Source organism: Drosophila willistoni (genome assembly GCF_018902025.1).
Source record: "Drosophila willistoni isolate 14030-0811.24 chromosome XR unlocalized genomic scaffold, UCI_dwil_1.1 Seg8, whole genome shotgun sequence".
In the NCBI taxonomy this organism is placed as follows: Eukaryota; Metazoa; Arthropoda; class Insecta; order Diptera; family Drosophilidae; genus Drosophila; species Drosophila willistoni.
In genome coordinates, this window is record NW_025814059.1 from 133,460 (window position 1) to 151,502 (window position 18,043).

Genomic DNA, 18,043 nt, shown 5'->3' on the forward strand with positions numbered 1-18,043 from the left:
GTTTTTTTTTTTTTTGTTTTGTTTTGTTTATCAATTGTTTCTGTTGCTCTCAATATGTTAGTCGATTTTCTTTTCTACGCCATTCTAAGGTAAAAGTGAGTGAGTGAAAGAGGGATAGAGGTATAAAGGATAGATAGAGATAGAAAGTGTGGTATATAGTTAACATTTTTCATTTTTAATTAATTAATATGTATATGTATTTATATGTATGTATGTATATAAAAAAAAACAAAAAAAAAAATGCTGCTGCCAAAAAAACAAAAAAAAAGGTTTCTGGTTTTCTTTGTTTATTATTAATAAAATTATTATTATTATTTTTTTTTTTTGAATCTTTGTTCTTTTGAAACTTTGCTTCTGCTTAATTGCTAGGAATTGACGAAACTACAAAAATTCCTTCTCGGGAATCACAAATGTTGGTTTTTAGCCCCCTGCTTCTTATTCATCGTTATTTGTTTTTTTTTTTTTTTTTGATATTCAAAATATTGTATTTCTGTAGTCTTAGTTATCATCAGTTTATTTATATATACATATATGTATATGTATACATATATATATACATAGGTATATTTGTTTATCCGTTTTGTTTGAATGCTAATTAGTTTTGTTGTTCGTTGTGTGTATGTGTGTGTGTTATTTTTATATATATATTTCAATATATATATATTTTTCTTCATTTTTGGTTAGCTTCAATCCAAATGTTTATACATATCCTCCAATTGTGGCTTGAAATAGCTCTTCAATTGCGGTCTCTTGGCCTTGAATGTGGGCGTTAGCAATCCATTTTGTACCGAGAAAGGATCTGGATGCAGATAGACATCCTTGACCTATAAAAATAATATAACAAATTGAATTATTATTAATGGCAATTGTCTTATATATTCTTCGAGGATCTGTCTAAGTAAGTTTTTTCCTATCTAAAAATTTTTACTCTTCTCTTTTTTTTTCTACTTTTCAAGACAAATAACATGTCCTTCTTTAAAACATGTCCTAGAATTATCCTAGATTAAATAGTCTTCTATTGCTTTAAGAGAAGTTCTTTTTCTTGGTTGTTATTCTCACCTGTTCGAATGACTTCAGTCCACTTTGTTTGCCCCAATTGAGCATATCATTCATAATTAGTTCCTTGACATTCTTATTATTGCATAGGACGGACAGTGTGCCGCGTACATTGTTCTCTGTGGCCCATAATTTTAGTACATCGACATCAGGTACAACAACAGCAATAATGCAGCTCTAAAAACAAAAAAACAAAACATGAAACTAAATACATATATTTGGTAAATATATGTATCATAATTTGGACATACCTTTAAGCTTTCACCATAAACATAGACTTGATTCACATATTGACTCAATGTGTAGATATTCTCAATTTTCTCGGGTACAATGTATTCACCCTGACTGAGCTTAAAGATATGCTTGCGACGATCAATAATACGTAGAGTGCCATTTGGTAGCCACATTCCCACATCGCCTGTATGATGCCAACCCTCGGAATCAATAGCCTCGGCTGTCTTCTCAGGATCTTTGTAGTAACTGTGAGGGAAAAGCTCAATTTATAATTATCCAAGTGACATATAGTTCAAGTTGCGGACTTACCCATGGAACACATTTGAGCCTCGGACACAGACTTCTCCTGTATTTTGATTGGCGAAATATTCCATTTCGGGTACATCGACTAATTTGACAGCATTACAAGATACCGGAGGACCCACATGATTGGGCACATGATCACCCTGAACTGTTAGGGTGATGGCACCAGTGCATTCCGTTTGGCCATAGCCCTCCAGGACCAAACAGCCCAAGGCACAGCGCATAAAGGTCAGGACATTGCCAGCCAATGGTGCCGAGCCGACAACCATTAGACGTAAATTGCCACCAAATGCCTGATGGACCTTCTTGAAGACAAGCTTATCCCAACAGCCATTGCGTCGCATAATACCGCGGGCGATCTCCTTCTCCTTGGCCTTCATGGCCATATTGAAGAGACCACGTTTCAGGCCCGATGCGGCAATATCGTTTTGTATCTTATCATAGACACGATTGAGGAGACGCGGCACAGCGGGCATTACCGTCGGTTTCAGCATTTTCAGATCATTGGTCAGCTCCTTAATATCACCAGAATAGAAGCCCACACAGCCGCCTACATAGTACATGCCATTCTCACAGCATCGCTCGAACATGTGGGCCAATGGCAAGAAGGAAACCATGACATCACCGGCCCTAATGCGATGATCACCCATCTGCAGGATGACGGCACAGACACCGGCCACCACATTGCCGTGGGTGAGCATTACGCCCTTTGGATTGCCCGTTGTGCCCGATGTGTAGCACACTGTGCACAAATCTTCCGCTGTGGGTGGCACCTCCGGATGATTGCCCTTGGCGCCAAGTTTCTCCACATCGATGAACGAGAAGATCTGTATGCCCCGGCTACGGGCCCGTTCCAGTGTCGTCTGACGTATGGGTTTGATCGATACAATTATCTTTAGGCTACGCGGTGCCTTCTCCAGCAGCATGGATGCTTTGCCATCATCCTCCACTATCACAATGGACATTTCCGTTTGTCGTATGATAAAAGCACAGGCATCTGGACCCAAAGTATCGTATAATGGCACCACAACCAATGAAAATGAATAGCAACCCTGCTCATATAATATCCATTCGGGTCGATTTTGCGAATAGATGCCAATTAGCTGTTTGGGTCGAGCACCCAATGCCAACATGCCAGAGCCAAAGTTTTTGGCTCTAAGCAAGGCCTCATCGTAGTTGATCCACTAAAACGTACAAACAATTAATTAATTAATTAATGAGCTCACATGAGTGAATAGTCGAAGAACTCACCTGGTAGGGCGATGTTAGGGTCTCACGCCATCCCAAACATGGTCCATTATTTGAGGCATAGGCTCCTTCGCGAAATGTCTGATATAGGGTGCGTACATTCTCTGTGATGTAGGAGACAAATTTACCATTTTTCGATTCCTTGTAGAATTTTGAAACGTGTATTTGTTCTGGACCCTAGAAATAGTTTTGTTTTTTTTTTTCCCAGAGAGAGAGACGAAGAGGGAGAAACGGAAAAAAAAGAAAATTGTGTTCATGCAATGAGTGAAAGAGAAGACGTTTGTTTGATTTTTCGAGAAACTCTATATGTGTGCCAGGTTAAGACTATTATGATGATGATAATTATGTATCCTTATCAGCCTTAATATTGGTTTCTGACTATTTATGAAACGCTTTCCAAAACCCAAATTTTAGTAAAGTTTTTATAGAAGAATTCTTTAACCTAATTTCAATTCTCATCATAAAATCAATCAATTTGATCGAATAAAAACTAAAAAATATATATGTAGGTATATTTTTCTAGTTATGCATTCAAAGTGATTGCTATAAATCAATAACAATTTAAATTTATGTACGATTTCAATCGTTGTGATATATAGTTTATTTTGCTCTCCCCACAAAAAAGACATAAACCTATCACTCAACACTTTGGCCAAAAACCGAAAATACCAAAGAAACAACAACAACAAAAAATATCTCACAATCTATAAAATGCAAAGTGAAATCGATTCAAAATACTAAAACCCATTATAGCGCACTTCCTTTATGGTATACAGAAAACCCGAAAAGTGTTGATATATACATATGAAGGAAGGGGGGATCGTACATACAAATCGACTTCTATGGTGAGTGTGTAGAAGGGAGGGGGGATGGGGGAGGGGGAGGTATCGCAGAATGTTTTTAATGAGCAAAAACACAAACAGAAACTGAAATTATAATAATACAAAATGCTAACTAACAAAACAGCAAAACAAAAATAAATGTATTTCAAAAATTGAATTTCGAATTGCGATATTGTTTAGATTTTGTATTGATGACGCATTGAAAAATGATGCGATTGGTTGCTGCGGGGGTTTTGTCGGTAAGGGATTGCAGGAGTAATATGTTTTTCTTTCGTGTTCTTTTCAAAGCATACCCCAAGGGGCTTGGTTGGCCTACCCTGTGATGAATATCTTGCCGATGATCGTATTTGATCTAGCATAGCACACACAAAAAAAATAATAATAATATAAAACATCGAAAAAAAAAGAAAAGGAGAAAGCATAAAAGAAGAAAGCATAGAAAAAAAAATAATTAAAAGTAAATAAAAGTTTATTAGTTAGGCTTAAGCTGGATTAGATTACGGACCCGGTAACCTTAAGAGAGAAATACTTAGACGTGGCATTAGCAAGGGGCATTGGCGGGATGGGGGATGCCAAAAAAAGGATCAAAAGGGAGGCACACCCCGCCTTCTGCCGCTTTCCGCTTCCCTGCTCCCGCTGCCGCAATGCCATCACACGGTCCTCCATTCAAATTCAAATTTTGGTCAAGTTTACCTTGAGCACATCGCTCTGATTGCTCAGTTCGATGGGAACTCGTATGCTGGTGATTTGGCCGCAACAAGACATGGTGTTGGTCTCTTTTTTTTTTTGGTTTTTAATGGCTGGTTGATTTTGTTGTTGTTGTTAATTAACAAATATTTCACTTTCTTGTAATTGATTTGGTCTGATATTTATTATTATTTTAATTTCCTTCTCTTTACTATTTTTTTTATGTGTCCGCCGTTGCTGTTGTTGTTGTGCACATTTTCTGCAAATGTCTGCAAAAATCTATTGAAATTTCTTGTTTTTTTGGTTTTTTGTTTTTGCACTTTTCATTAACGACATTTTTGTTTGCCGCATCCACGTCCCGCGATTTGAGTTTTTACAATTCGATTCGATACGTTTCGTTTCTTATTTTCTAATTTGTATATATGTAAGTACATATATTGAAATATTTTGTAATTTTGTGCCAATTTAAATCTAATTAATTCAGGTGAAACAGTTTTCTCCTTTGCATTTTCATTTGATCTAAAATTGGCAGTTCTAAATGTGAAAAAAGGGCAATGTAGAAATATATATTTAAAGAGCCTATAGACTATATATGTATAATAAAAAAAAACATACATGTCTGGCACTTGGAATACCCTTATCTAAAAGTACTGAAAGTTTATCAATTCTGGATGGAATATGTAATATTCAAGACTTAATATTCATATTCAACTCAGGGAAAATGTGTATATACATAGATAAGTTTGTAAGAGATATGTATGTATGGTTCTATAAATTACATTTTAATGGATCTTGAAACTCATATTTATAGTTATATATAGAGTACTATGGTAAATAATGGCAAATATTGACTTTCAGGGCTAGCAATATTGTTTTATCTCTTTTTTTTTTAATTTCTAAATTAAATTTTTTCTAAAATAAAAAAAACGAATTCGGGGCTTCCCCGTTTCATACGGCAATCAATGAGAAACACGCGTGTATGTAGATATTACATATTTTTATGTCCAGTGTGCGTGATTTAAAGATATGTATGTGTGTACTTATAAAATTTCAAGTACGAAATACGTGGAAATTTTGCTCTCGATTTACCGGGTTTTTCGATTTCCCGTGATGGCTTTGGTCGCGACCGTCCCGGATAATCGGGGTCCATCTGTATATCGTTATTGCATGAATTGTGAAATTAAATATTTAAGCAACATTTTTGACTTTAAGTTACTTTCTCGTAACTAATGGAAGGATTGCTTGGCTTCAGGGTTAACACCACAACGATTTTAGATATATCTAAATATATGTCGCCATTAAACAAACATATTTTTGTCAATATTTATTGAATCATCGATTTATCGATTTGAAAGAACAGCCATTTATGGTTATTTAGAACATATTTTTATATACAAAAGGGAACGTGACTCATCGTTTCTTTGGAGATACATGAAATACGAGTATATAGGACTTATTAAAGCAACAAATAAAAGGGTAATTCAACTATTATTCCACAAAATTAGATATATCCGATTCACGTAGCAGACTTAGGAGACTTGACATTTTGGGCAGTGAAATTGGTTATTATAAAGAAGAAGAAGCCTTATATATTCAAATTTAAAAAGATACAGTTTCCGCCTAAAATAATTCGCTCTTCTAACAATATATTTTCTAATATGTATACGAATTATGTATAGACTCTTAGAACTCCACTTTAAGGTTGATAAATATCAACAGTCTAAAGTTAAATAATACAATTTCAAAGAAATGGGATATTTCAGAACTTGTTACAGTGTATTAACTAGTCACTATTTGATTTAATTTGTAGAGAACCGTTTAAAAAGAAAAATTTGTTAAAAGCCTACATTACCAAGACTCAAAAGATATATGTACATATATATGTATGTATATGAATTTTCTAAATTGTACGTTGAAATGTGTTTTTTAAAAACATTCAGTTGCAGTTTTTAACAACAAATGGGGTCATGGCAGTCTATGTGTGTGTGTGTGTGTGTGTACGTATGTCGATTTTAGTTTGCATTCAAGTTTTTTCGAACAACAAGCAAATTACATACACTCGTAGGATGTGTCGTCTTTGATTCATTAAAACATATTCACTAATTTGACCACCCGATACCCATCAAAGTGGCAGCATAATTATGACGCCTCCATCTCAGTTCGCTTACATTTTCTGGGGGTTTGGGCTCTTTTTGGCAAGTGTAGCTAGCCAATTCAATTTTGTTTATAATTTTTCAATATTGTCAGCTGCCGTTGCAGTTGAAAATTGAACAGGCAGACCGACAGATAGACGGACGGACAAATGGATGGACAGAAAGACCGCATCCCCAAACCCCGCCAACATATCGACAAGGCGTCGCCCCAAATGTTTATAAATAGTTTTTTGGGGGTAATACACAACAAAAAACCAAAAAAAAAAAAAAAACACAAAAAAAACTAGAAAAAAAATTAAAATAAAATGCTTGCTCCTCTGTTGTTATCTTCGCATGAGCGTGGTCGCCAAATACACTAACACACATCCATCTCTATACGTATATACACATATATATATATTTAGTCTAGGCATAGATATTTTGCAAATTTTAATATAGCTTGAGTCATGGGGAACGCGTTTTTTTTTTTTTTTTTTTGTTCTTGTTGTTATTCGTTCATCCCCAGCTCGATGGGATGCCTTTTGGGTAAATGGTAGAGTGAGAATTTTCAATGAGCAATTGATGTTTGAGTTATGGTAATTGTAGATACCATAAAAATGCTATAAACCCGCAAGAGAATAGAGAAGGAGAAGTGGTGGCCAATGGCCAATGGAGGGGGGACTGAACGATGGCTAGAGCCTATGCCAAAAGACATGAATGAAGTGAGAGAATTTTGTTTTAAACAATATCAATGGGTGGGCATGGCGAAAATAACGTATGTTTGTAGATGCAAATCAACAATACAAACAATACACTAAACAAAACAAGTTTCAGTTTGATTAAACACTTGAAATCTAGAATATTGCAGGTTGGAAAAATAATGCAGTGAACTAGAATAAGTAGGGAAATAAGTAAAAGTTCTTAAAAATGAGAAGAAATCTTTAAGACTAAAAACAAACAACAAAAAAGAAAACTATTTGAAGATTCCAATAGAATTATTTATAGAATATATTGAAACACTATAGACAGTAGAAATTGTTTATTAATTAAAAGGAAAATACTTGAAAGAACCTTCTCTAAAAAGGGATAATCGATTTGCTAAGAATTGCTGCAACCCCAAAAAACCGTATATATAGAAACAGCAAACTTTGGTGGTAAAAATTTGACATTTTGGAGAGAAAATTGTTTTCAGATATCAATATTTAACCAGTTTCAGAAGTGAAATTTCGTTTTTAAGACGAGAATTTCTTAATTTTCTGCCACTGCGAATAGAAAGTTTATAGCAATAGTTTTTCCATATCTAATCACATGATTTGGGACTTTTTCTCACTTTTTCTCATATCTCAATCATAAATCAATCAATATTCACACGTGAATGACTTTTTTTCCCTCAGTGTGCCAAATAATAAACACACGAATATAGGCAAAACAATCACAAACGATGAAAGGTTTATGGCGTTATTGATGAATAAATTCAAATGAAAGTATTTAACTTTTGTGTAAGAAGCAAAAGATTTTAATTGTCTTGCTTGTCGGAAGTAAAAACCTGGAGAACACAGAAAAATCCATCAAAATTTGAACAAGTCTAATATGAAATTGGTTTCTGATGTATCCCACTTGATACCAGTTCGAATTTTTTGGGGGCATTTAATGAAAGCTTCAAGAATATTAACATTTTCTTCCATTATCCTGGAGCTTAAGGTTTTATGTCATTTCTAATTGAACACAAAATACATTTAAATGCTTACTTTAATTGACTAATTTGTTAGGGAAAGTTTATTTTGAGAGATTTTTGTGAGAAATTGATGTTTATTTACGATTCACCATGACAAATTGTGATTGATTAAGATTGAGTGGAAGAAACAGATGCCACTGAAAGATGAAAACTATTTATTTAAAATTCATACACACCCATAATGTAAATTACAAAAAAAAAAATGTAATTAATTAGACTAACAAGAGTAATGGATTCTGAACACAAATACTAAACGCACATGGCTTTAAAATTAAATACATTTTATTGCCATGTCAGGCCCCCCTTTTAGAGAATTCATTTATATCCGAGCGTCAACAACTATAATAACTATATATGTATAAACATTTTTATTTTTTTTTTTTATGATGAAAATCATTTCATTTTCATTTTTGGATTGTTATTAAATTGTATCATAGGAGAACTTTTTTTTATTGGGTTCACTTGAGCAGAGGCGGGGCGGGTGAGGGGCGGTTGGAGGCCTTGAATGAACTTGAACTTGGGCAAAACGACGGGCAATGGCACTAACAACATTGACAAGGCAACCAAGGCACTTTGACACTTTGGCAAATCGACCATTATATATTATCCTATATATGTATGTATGTATATACATAAACTAAATATATAATTGTGTATATAAAAAAAAAAAATTTTAGTCCCATGTTTTACGTAATGATTAAACGCTTGTATTTTTTTGGTGACAATTTGTTGCAAATTGTGTGCGTATTTTTTTTTTTCTCTTTCGTTTTTTTTTTTGTTCATTTTCTTTGGTTTCTTTTTTGTTCTGTCTTATTATTTAGTATAGACGAGCTATTATTTATAAAAAAAAAAGAAGAAAAAAAAACAAAAAAAAAAAAATAATACTGAATACGTGTTTCATATATACACGATGTCTCGTTTCTTTTCGTATCGTATCGTTTTGGGTATTTGTTTCCTTCTGCTAAATCTTTTTGAAAATATGTAGTAATTTTTATCTTAGCCACGCACTGCCCACGAAGTGTGATCTTTACGACACGACGTTTAATTTCGAACTGTATGGCAAAAAACGAAATTCTTTTTGGTGGCTAAAAATGAATCTTCCCACAGAGAGTGATCTCTAATATATACCGTGTGTAGTCGAAAGGGGTGAAAGGGTATATACAAGCTAGCCAAATGTGTGCAACAGGTTGATGTGGGTAAAAATATTGAATGCAAATCATTGCAAGTTCACTCAATCAATCAATCGAATGATTAGTTGTTAAATTGTTCACGGTTCACTCAGTTGTTCAGTTCTTTACTCCGTTTAGATCGGTTTCACTCAGTTGTTCAGTTCTTTACTCAGTTTGGGTTGGTTTTACTCAGTTGTTCAGTTCATTACTCCGCTCAGATCAGTTTCTACATATTTTATATGGTGACAGATAAATAATATTCTGGGCAAACACTTTGCCATTATAGCGACAATATTCAGATCCATGATGTATTACTAGAAAATGCAGACTATAGTCTGAGATCACTTTGTAGAAGGTAATGCGGAAAACAATTCAACACGTGAGTCAGTGAACCTTTGAATAAACGAGTAAATGAGTGCAAATAGAACAGATATGGTAAACCTTTTCGCTCGTATTTACTCAAGATCAACTCAATACTAATAGAGTATAGAATTCTCAAGAATGCGTTGAACTAGTTCACTTCACTGACAACATATTTGCTGAGCTAACACCTGTATACTGAGTAACTAAACTGATCTAATTGATTGTTAAATTAAATTCATATTTCGAGATTGATTAAGGTTCGAAACCTGCTTACGAATCCTGAAAATCAACTCAAAAAGGCGTAAATGACTTGAATTTGAGTGATATTGACTTTCAGGACTTGTTAAAGGGTATAATCAAGTCGTTATATTGAACTCTACCTAAACGATTTGTTGTTATTCCTGCTACTTCTGCTGTTGCTGCTGCTGCTGCTGCTGTTGCTGTTTTGGCTAAAACGGGTGAGAGCAAGAGATTGTCTAAGAAGAATGCAACGTCTTTGCCTAGGAATTTAATTTCTTTCGTTTTGTATATACGTTCATTATTAAATAGTTTTCATTTTTCGTGTTTTCCTTAATTTTCTCTCTCACTCTCTGTCTCTTTCTCTTGATCAAGTTGTCTGTTTTCTGTTAATGTGCACGCGATCAAATTAGGGAATGTGACGTCGTTGTTCTATCTAGAGGCACTGAATTAACTGTATGATATAGATAGTGGTGGGCTTGAGGGGATTTGGGGGAAGGAGACTAGCTGTAAGATGGTGAGGTGGTAAGGTGTGAAGCGGCATAACAAGAATAGACCTTGGGTTTTCCTGGTTCTTTTGGTTATGATAGTGCAAAGCATGTCAGCACATTTTCGCTTTGATGTTGTTAACAATATGATTTATTGTTTATAACAAAAAACAAAACACAAAAAAAAATTCGAAAAACGAGCAAATATCCAATCGCTATATCTTTCTTTATCCATAAATGTTTGTTTACTTTTAATTTTTGGCCACAAAATGTTTATAATAGGTAATCAAAGAATTTGTTTTTTTTTTTTGTTTAGTTTTATTTCAATTCTATTTTATAGTTTTCGTTTTTTTGCATTAAGCTCTGAGTTTGTTTTCTAATTTAATTGAAATTACTTCAAAAGGCTTGCCCAATTTTATAGAAATTTGATTCCATTAATAAAATCAATTTTTTACTTTAATTATTTTTGATTATTTTTTGTTTAAATTTAAATATATGCTGTGTAAACTCTTAGAGAAATAAAGATAAGAAATTGTCCACTTAGTATAAACGGCTTTTGTTAAGAAACTTTTTCTAAATTATCCATTGGATTTTATGAAATATTTAATGTGTGGCTACTTAAACTATAGGTCTTAAATTTAGTATACTAATATCTGAAATTAATATCTATCGTTATGCCAAATTTCATAAAAATCAATTGCAAAATAGCCAAGTTATCATTACCTAAAAAGCGTAGTTGACCGCACAAGTGTGAGAATAAGAAGAAACATATATTTTTCAATCACAGATCTAAATTGATTTGGTTTTAAACTGGTTTGCCAGCAATATATTCAATTGTATATAAATCAAAATAATGGCAATATGACAATAAAAATATTATAATAACAGCAAAAACAACAAGACAAACGAACAAAACAACAACAACAACAATAAGGAAATGTCAAACAATTTGACAAGACAGGGACAACCTGTCTATGCGAATCGCTGCAACGTTGCAGCCGGGTAAATATTTAAAACATTTATTTGGCACACAGTCGAGCAAGAAAAAAAAAATAGACAAACCGAACCAGCAACAACTTTTGCTAATGAAAGCAAATTGAGGTGTAAATGAAATGCAACAACTATTTTACGAGTAATGAGTAAATGTTGTAAAGCTGTTTATTTATTTAAAACAAACTAAAAATCTATATAAACTAGAAAGCAATCTTTGGAAGTGCCAAACTTCATATAAGTGTATAGAATACACTGCAAGGAGATGGCAAAAGCTCAGCAAAGAAAAAACCCTTGTTGCAAGGATTCTTCGTGATATCCGAACATTGCCAATAAATACATATATTAAATAGCAGACTTTTTGTAGAAACGCCTAAACAAAAGAATGTTATCAACAGCTTTGCTTAAAAAAAAGGTGTTTCTTTGTTTTATTTTCTTAATGCATTTAAAACATTTCTGTTTTCTCAGCTGTAACAAGTTGAGGTAGCTCCATCTGTATTACTTATCAGTTAGTAGTTTGTTGGCCTAATACCCCACCTAAAGCAAATATTATTTTGAAAAACTTTTAATATACAAACTTTTAGTAAGCATTTTTATATATCAAAGAATTCGATTAAGTAATGTTTGTTTATATGATTCTTATTAACAATTGCTTTTTGAGAAATTGCATCTGCTTGAATTCTCATTCACAATATTATTCAAAAAATTAATACATTCGAATTGAATTAATGTCTAGAGTTAGTTTCTAGATTATTTACCCCTTTTTTTTTAAAGTGCATTACAAAATATCTAAAGCCAAATGGAATGCCTTTAGTGAGTGTATTAACATTGATTCGCTATGCAAATTATGAATAAATAAAATGGAATATTATAGTAACTAATCAAATGAGTTGAAATTAGAATTGAGTTTATTTCAATTAAATGATTTGAGAGTTACAAAATGTAGTTTTTCGTTACAGTTTTCATTGGTTTTTTTTGAGGGGGATGGGGGGCAAACAAAATGCATGTGTTTATTTACAATTGAATTTTGTAACAAATGTCGAAACGAAAAGAAAATGTCGGCCAAGAGTCAATAAATAAATATGCCAAAAACTTGTTTCTTTTGTTTACGACAATCGTAATACAATAATAATAATTTTATGCACAAAAATTGCTCCAAATGGCAAAATTTCCAACTGCAAATTGCATATTGGAAAATATCTAATTGAATTGGCTTATAAAGCCAATTGAGTTTTGATCCAATGCTAATTTAAAGCAAAGCCAAATGGAAAGACCCGAAATAAAACCCTGACCAACAGAGAGAGATCGACCAATTGAGCCATGAGAAGATTTATGGTCAAACCGCCCGGCGACATTTGATAAATTATCATCAAGTGAGTGAGAATGTTTTTAGTTGTTGCACATTTTTGGCACATATTCGCAATGGTTGGCGGCAATTAGAGCATAGGATTTTATTCTATTGCTTCTTATTTTGTGGAGAGTTTGAAACGTTTTGGCACCACTGTATCAATGCGGTCGGTCACGTCATTGAGAAATGAAACAGAAACACAAAGCAACAAAAATTAAGGTGAAAATCTCCCAAAAGTGTGAGAAGAAAATAAAAATCATGTGACGACAAAGAGAAACAAGTACCTACGCCTTTTTTCTATCACAATGTACGAATATACATCTATATATCTACATATTCAAATATCTACATATCTATAGTGAACGTGGACGTGGACATGTGCACATGCTGGCACATCAAAGGGGATTTCACGATGATGCCTGTGCCTGTGCCGCCTCCTGGTTTACCTCAACAAGCCAACCAGAACCAACCAACCAACCAATCGATGATGTAATGAATGGTTCCTCCTTGATAGACATAAGTAGTGGTGTGCTATATATATTTACCTATAAATGTATATGTACGATATGCCAGACACCGGTGGATAATATCAAAGCGTGTGTTTACTTTGATATATATAGATTTAGCTTACCTCCAATAATGGTGATTGATTTTCCAGAGGCACTAACGGTTTTTCAGGTTGTGGTCGCGTTGCAAAATAATAGGCAATACTTGCCGCCACACTGGTCAAGGTCAAGGTGCCCAAAGTGCCACCGAAATAATTAAGATAGCCATCAATTTCATCCCCTGCAACAATATGCAATTAAAATCACATCAAATTTAACATGAAATATGTGTTTAGAGGATTCAATCAAGCAGAAATTGTAAATTTGTTTGCTTTGTTTTGGATTTGCAATAGATTTAAAACCGAAATGCCAAAAATTCTAAGAGCTCAGTAGAAGTTTGTATACTCTTGCTTAGTTTTGGGGTTATTCTATCCTACCTCTCAAAGAACAGCCAGAACAAGGTTTCTATTGGAAGTATATAATATAACTTTAACACGCAACTAAGAAATGATAAATTTCATAACAATTGCTTGAAAAGTTATTATTTCAAAACTTTATTTTCCACCGATCGTTCCTAAGGAAGCTATCATATAGCAATATACAGAATCTGAAATGTACAGTGCTTGCTATATATGTACAATGATCTAGCAGCATAAATTCACCATCAAATGTTGAGGAGGAGTTTGCATTGATCTAAACGATCACGACTATATAAATCTACTTCATTTACTCGTTATTTTTTAAAGCGAGTCTTATAAAATTTTGTATATGTCAGTTCAATAAACTTATTAAAGTTTTGTGTCAGATTTCACAAAGATTGAATATGATATAAAAACTATATATGTACATAGCTCCCATAGGATCAATTGGACCGAAAAAGTTGTTTAGTTTGTTGTTGTTCTTTGACAACTGTCACCAAACTGAAGATCATGCGCTGTAATTTGATCAAAATCAAATGATATAAACAAACAATAAAATGAGATTTCATTTCAACGCATTCGTCTGGTTTAAGTTAGGTTGAAAATTGTTGTTTGTTTGTAGATAATAAAAGAGAAACACAAAAGCTTAAAAGGGTATACAAACTTCGATATGGCTAGAGTTTTCTGGCTTTTAAATTTTTGTATCCTTATTTTATCGCAAAAATTTAAGTTGCTGTGAGAGTCAATTTCATACAAAAAATTTTTGCAAATTTGACACCAATTAAAAATAAATGTTCATTAATAAATAAATATATATATAGGACTTGTGAGAAGAATATATATAATGAGTTCCCATATTTTGTTGCTTAGTGTTGACTGCATTAATGGAATTCATTTGATTCCTGTGTGTGTGTTTGTTTGTTTTTTATATACTTACAGAAATATGAAAAATTGCTGACTATCAAATGATTGACATAGGCTAAAACCGATTTCTCTGGCGTCATTATATGTTGTTTATTTCTTCTTCTTTTTTGTTATGTTGTTTTTGTAGTTGTAGTTGTTATTAGGGTTATTCTTTTGCTACCTGAGTGAATAAGAATTACGTGTTTAGCTTAATGATTGCCCACAAACAGTTTGCCTGCAATGGTACAAAAAAACAAAACAAAAACAAAACAGACACAGTTTAAAATCAATGAAATGTGCATACGTCAGTTAAATATCTATTATATGTATATATATATTTATAACTTAATAGGCATAATGATATATTCAATGAGAAACTTTACATTCAAGTCTTTGGTGGGGGCGGCGGGGTTAACCGCTGGCAATGAAGTGAAACCACAAACAAAAAATAGAAAAATCAACCACCAAAACCACACAACAATTTTACGGATAATTAAAGAGTTTATCAATAAATATAGATCGATAATTGCCACATTGGGTCAAGTGATAACAATTAAAATGCGCTCAGTTCGAGATGATTAGGCAAATTGAGTTTCTAATTTGAAATATCAAAGTTCACATTGTGTTTTTTTGTTTCAAATGGAAGAGATGAAAGCAAATCTCCTTCTCACATACGAAATGTTTATATTCAACCATAATCGACAACAAACTGAAGCAACTTTTGACTTTATCTCCGTATGCTTGTTTTTTTTTTTTTTAGCCCCGACTAAATGTGAAATATGTACCGTCTTATCAGGCAAAATGTAGACTGAAATGCAACTGATATAATCATATATATATATATATATATATATATATATAGACACTCATATGGCACTTAGTACTTTGCTTTATAAATGGGTCATGATGAAGGTTAGATGCTCTACATAAAAAAAAAACACTTGCAATTCCATTAACATAAACGAAAGTCATATTTTATTTCCTTTATACTAAATCTCACTGCTTGTCAAGTTTTAACTGCATTCTTTAGCGAAACGTGTTTACATTTTCTACATTAATTGCATTTGGCAAGTTTTAATGGGTTTTCCGGCAAACCAGGAATCGTAGAAACAAACTTGTTTCAATCAATTTATGCAAAGATTTTCCCAACAATTACACTATCCATTTATGGTACAGAGAAGCATTCTGATCAATCTGATTTATTGTAAATACGTTGTTTATATACAAGTGCTTAGTTGAGAACTTCTCAGACTGTGTACGACTTGTTTGAATAATGTGTTAAGCATACTAAAGACAGTTTACACAATTCTCAATACCCTGTAGTTATTCGGAGGTGGAAGTGCACATTAAAATTGACCTACTGTTTGTAAAAGACAAGAAGAATGAGAAACTTGAGAGACCTAATTAAAATAATTATAACATCACTTATATTTTGAGTCTAAAAAATATTTAATAATCGTTTTTAAGCCCCTTGAAATATGCAATGGGTATTCAAAGAACTCATTTTTAGTAAGTAGAATGAAGAATTTAAAGGCCCCAATTTGAATAATAATGAAATATCTATCTAAAATATCTTTTTCTCTATCTAGAAAGTATAAAACCAAATTTACCCATTGAAGTATGCAAAGGCAATCGAAGAATTAAATTTTAAGTAAATATCCTTTATCTAAATAATTATTTATGAACAATTTTTGCATTTTGTATATTTGTGAAAGTTTTTTATAGGTTCAATTGAGGGATTTCTTTGACTGCACATTGCATACTTTAGGGGGCAGTCCTGTATTTATCATTGAATTGGAATGAATCTATCTAAGCTTGTTTTTTTCTTTTCAGATTTCAAAGTTTGATTTGATCGATCTTCAGATCAAGATGAGATTTAATGTCAATCAGGTAAGTCTTATGCAAAAATTTTATCCATAATTATCCTATACATATGTATATCAGTGAAGCATTCACTCCACAAACTATACATACATATATCACCTTGCAAATTGGTCAATTTCAAAACTAACCGATTTCGAACTATATTTTAAATATAATCTACGATTATTACACCAAAATATATGAATACAAAATACACAACAGGCAAAAGCATCACGAAATTACAGGAAATCCTTCAAATTATTTTGTTATTTAGGGTAACATGGAATTCGATAATCGAAAATCAATCACAAACTGGTTCTTAACTCTCCTCTGTTGTAGGGGAAACGTTTTTTTCTTTCTTTATTCTTTCTTTGTCGTAATACCAGTTTTCACTTTCACAAATAAGAAAAAAAAAAAGAAAAAAAACAAAAGGGAATCAAAAAACTCTCTTGTACAGAATGTTGTAATTCTTAACGACTTTTGTAAGGGATGGGGATTCTTATTGCCAACTATCTGTTTGGCCCTCGCCAGCTTCATAACTTCTGTCCAAGAATCCGACCCACTTTTTTCTTATGCATAAGAAGTTTAGTAAAAGCGCATTTTGTTGCTTTTTATTCTGTTCACTGATAAGTAGGCGGCAAAAAAACCATAATAACAAAAAACAGAACAGAACAGCAAATCTTTTACTTTATCAGTGCGGGTAGGAATTAAGACTTTGCACCCCAGACGGACCGATGGAGAGACGGTCAAAGAGACAGATGGCCGGACGGGGTCTTCTTGCCAATCATAAGATGATTATAAGTACTTTCATACCATGCCGGGATCTGACCGCAAAAAAAAACACAAAAAACAAAAGACAAAAAAGAAACAAAATGTTTTTTTTTTAACTCAAACCCAATTTCGGCTTGACTGCATTATATAACTAAGATATATAGGTAACCATTGATTTTTTAAGTACCGGGTCAGAGAGGTGACTTTTTTTTTTGTTTTTTGTTCTTTTTATTATATTTTCTTGCATTTATGTTTTGTTAGTTTTTAAGTCTTTTGTTTGTAGTTCGGGTCAAGGCGCTTGTTAGCCAATTTATGGCAAATATTGTTTGCTTTATCATTGATTTTTTTTGTTTTTTGTCTTTACTCACGTGTATGTCAGTGGGAGGAAGAGAGAAAGAGAGACAGAGAGTTAAGTGAACTTACCCCAGACGTTGTTGTTTCAAGTATTTTTTGTATTTATTTTTTAATTTGGCTAGTTGTTGAAACGAATGAAACGCTTAGGATATCGTTTTGTTTTTTTTTTTTTAGTAGGTTTTGTCTGATTTTTTTTTTGTTTATTTTTTGTTTGTTTGTTGGAAAAAATAAACTTTCGTTATTGAAAGGGGGGAAAATCAATGAAATTATTTTCAACCATGCGGCATTTACAAAGATTCCTTGTTTGTGTAACCGCTTTGAAGGAAGGAAACAAAACCAAATAACCGAAAAAGGTT

At 32.8% G+C, this 18,043-nt stretch overlaps 1 protein-coding gene across 3 annotated transcripts; it reads right to left on the reverse strand.

Moving 5' to 3' along the window:
• Nucleotides 1–291: 291 nt before the first annotated feature.
• LOC6645936 (long-chain-fatty-acid--CoA ligase 5) lies at nt 292–17,841 on the reverse strand. Of its 3 annotated transcripts, XM_023177618.2 has the most exons (8): nt 17,757–17,841; nt 14,734–14,934; nt 13,464–13,618; nt 2,845–3,018; nt 1,600–2,777; nt 1,308–1,536; nt 1,060–1,233; nt 292–824 (listed from the first exon to the last, which is right to left on the reverse strand). In XM_023177618.2, the coding sequence occupies exons 2-8, from the start codon at nt 14,798–14,800 to the stop codon at nt 687–689; spliced, it is 2,115 nt and encodes a 704-aa protein (XP_023033386.1). In that variant the 5' UTR covers nt 14,801–14,934; nt 17,757–17,841; the 3' UTR covers nt 292–686. The 3 variants fall into 3 exon arrangements, with proteins under 3 accessions (XP_023033386.1, XP_015033229.1, XP_023033387.1); XM_015177743.3 differs by lacking the exons at nt 13,464–13,618; nt 14,734–14,934; nt 17,757–17,841 and adding exons at nt 4,000–4,035; nt 4,377–4,471; XM_023177619.2 differs by lacking the exons at nt 13,464–13,618; nt 14,734–14,934; nt 17,757–17,841 and adding an exon at nt 4,377–4,470 and having other exon boundaries at nt 293–824.
• Nucleotides 17,842–18,043: the final 202 nt, after the last annotated feature.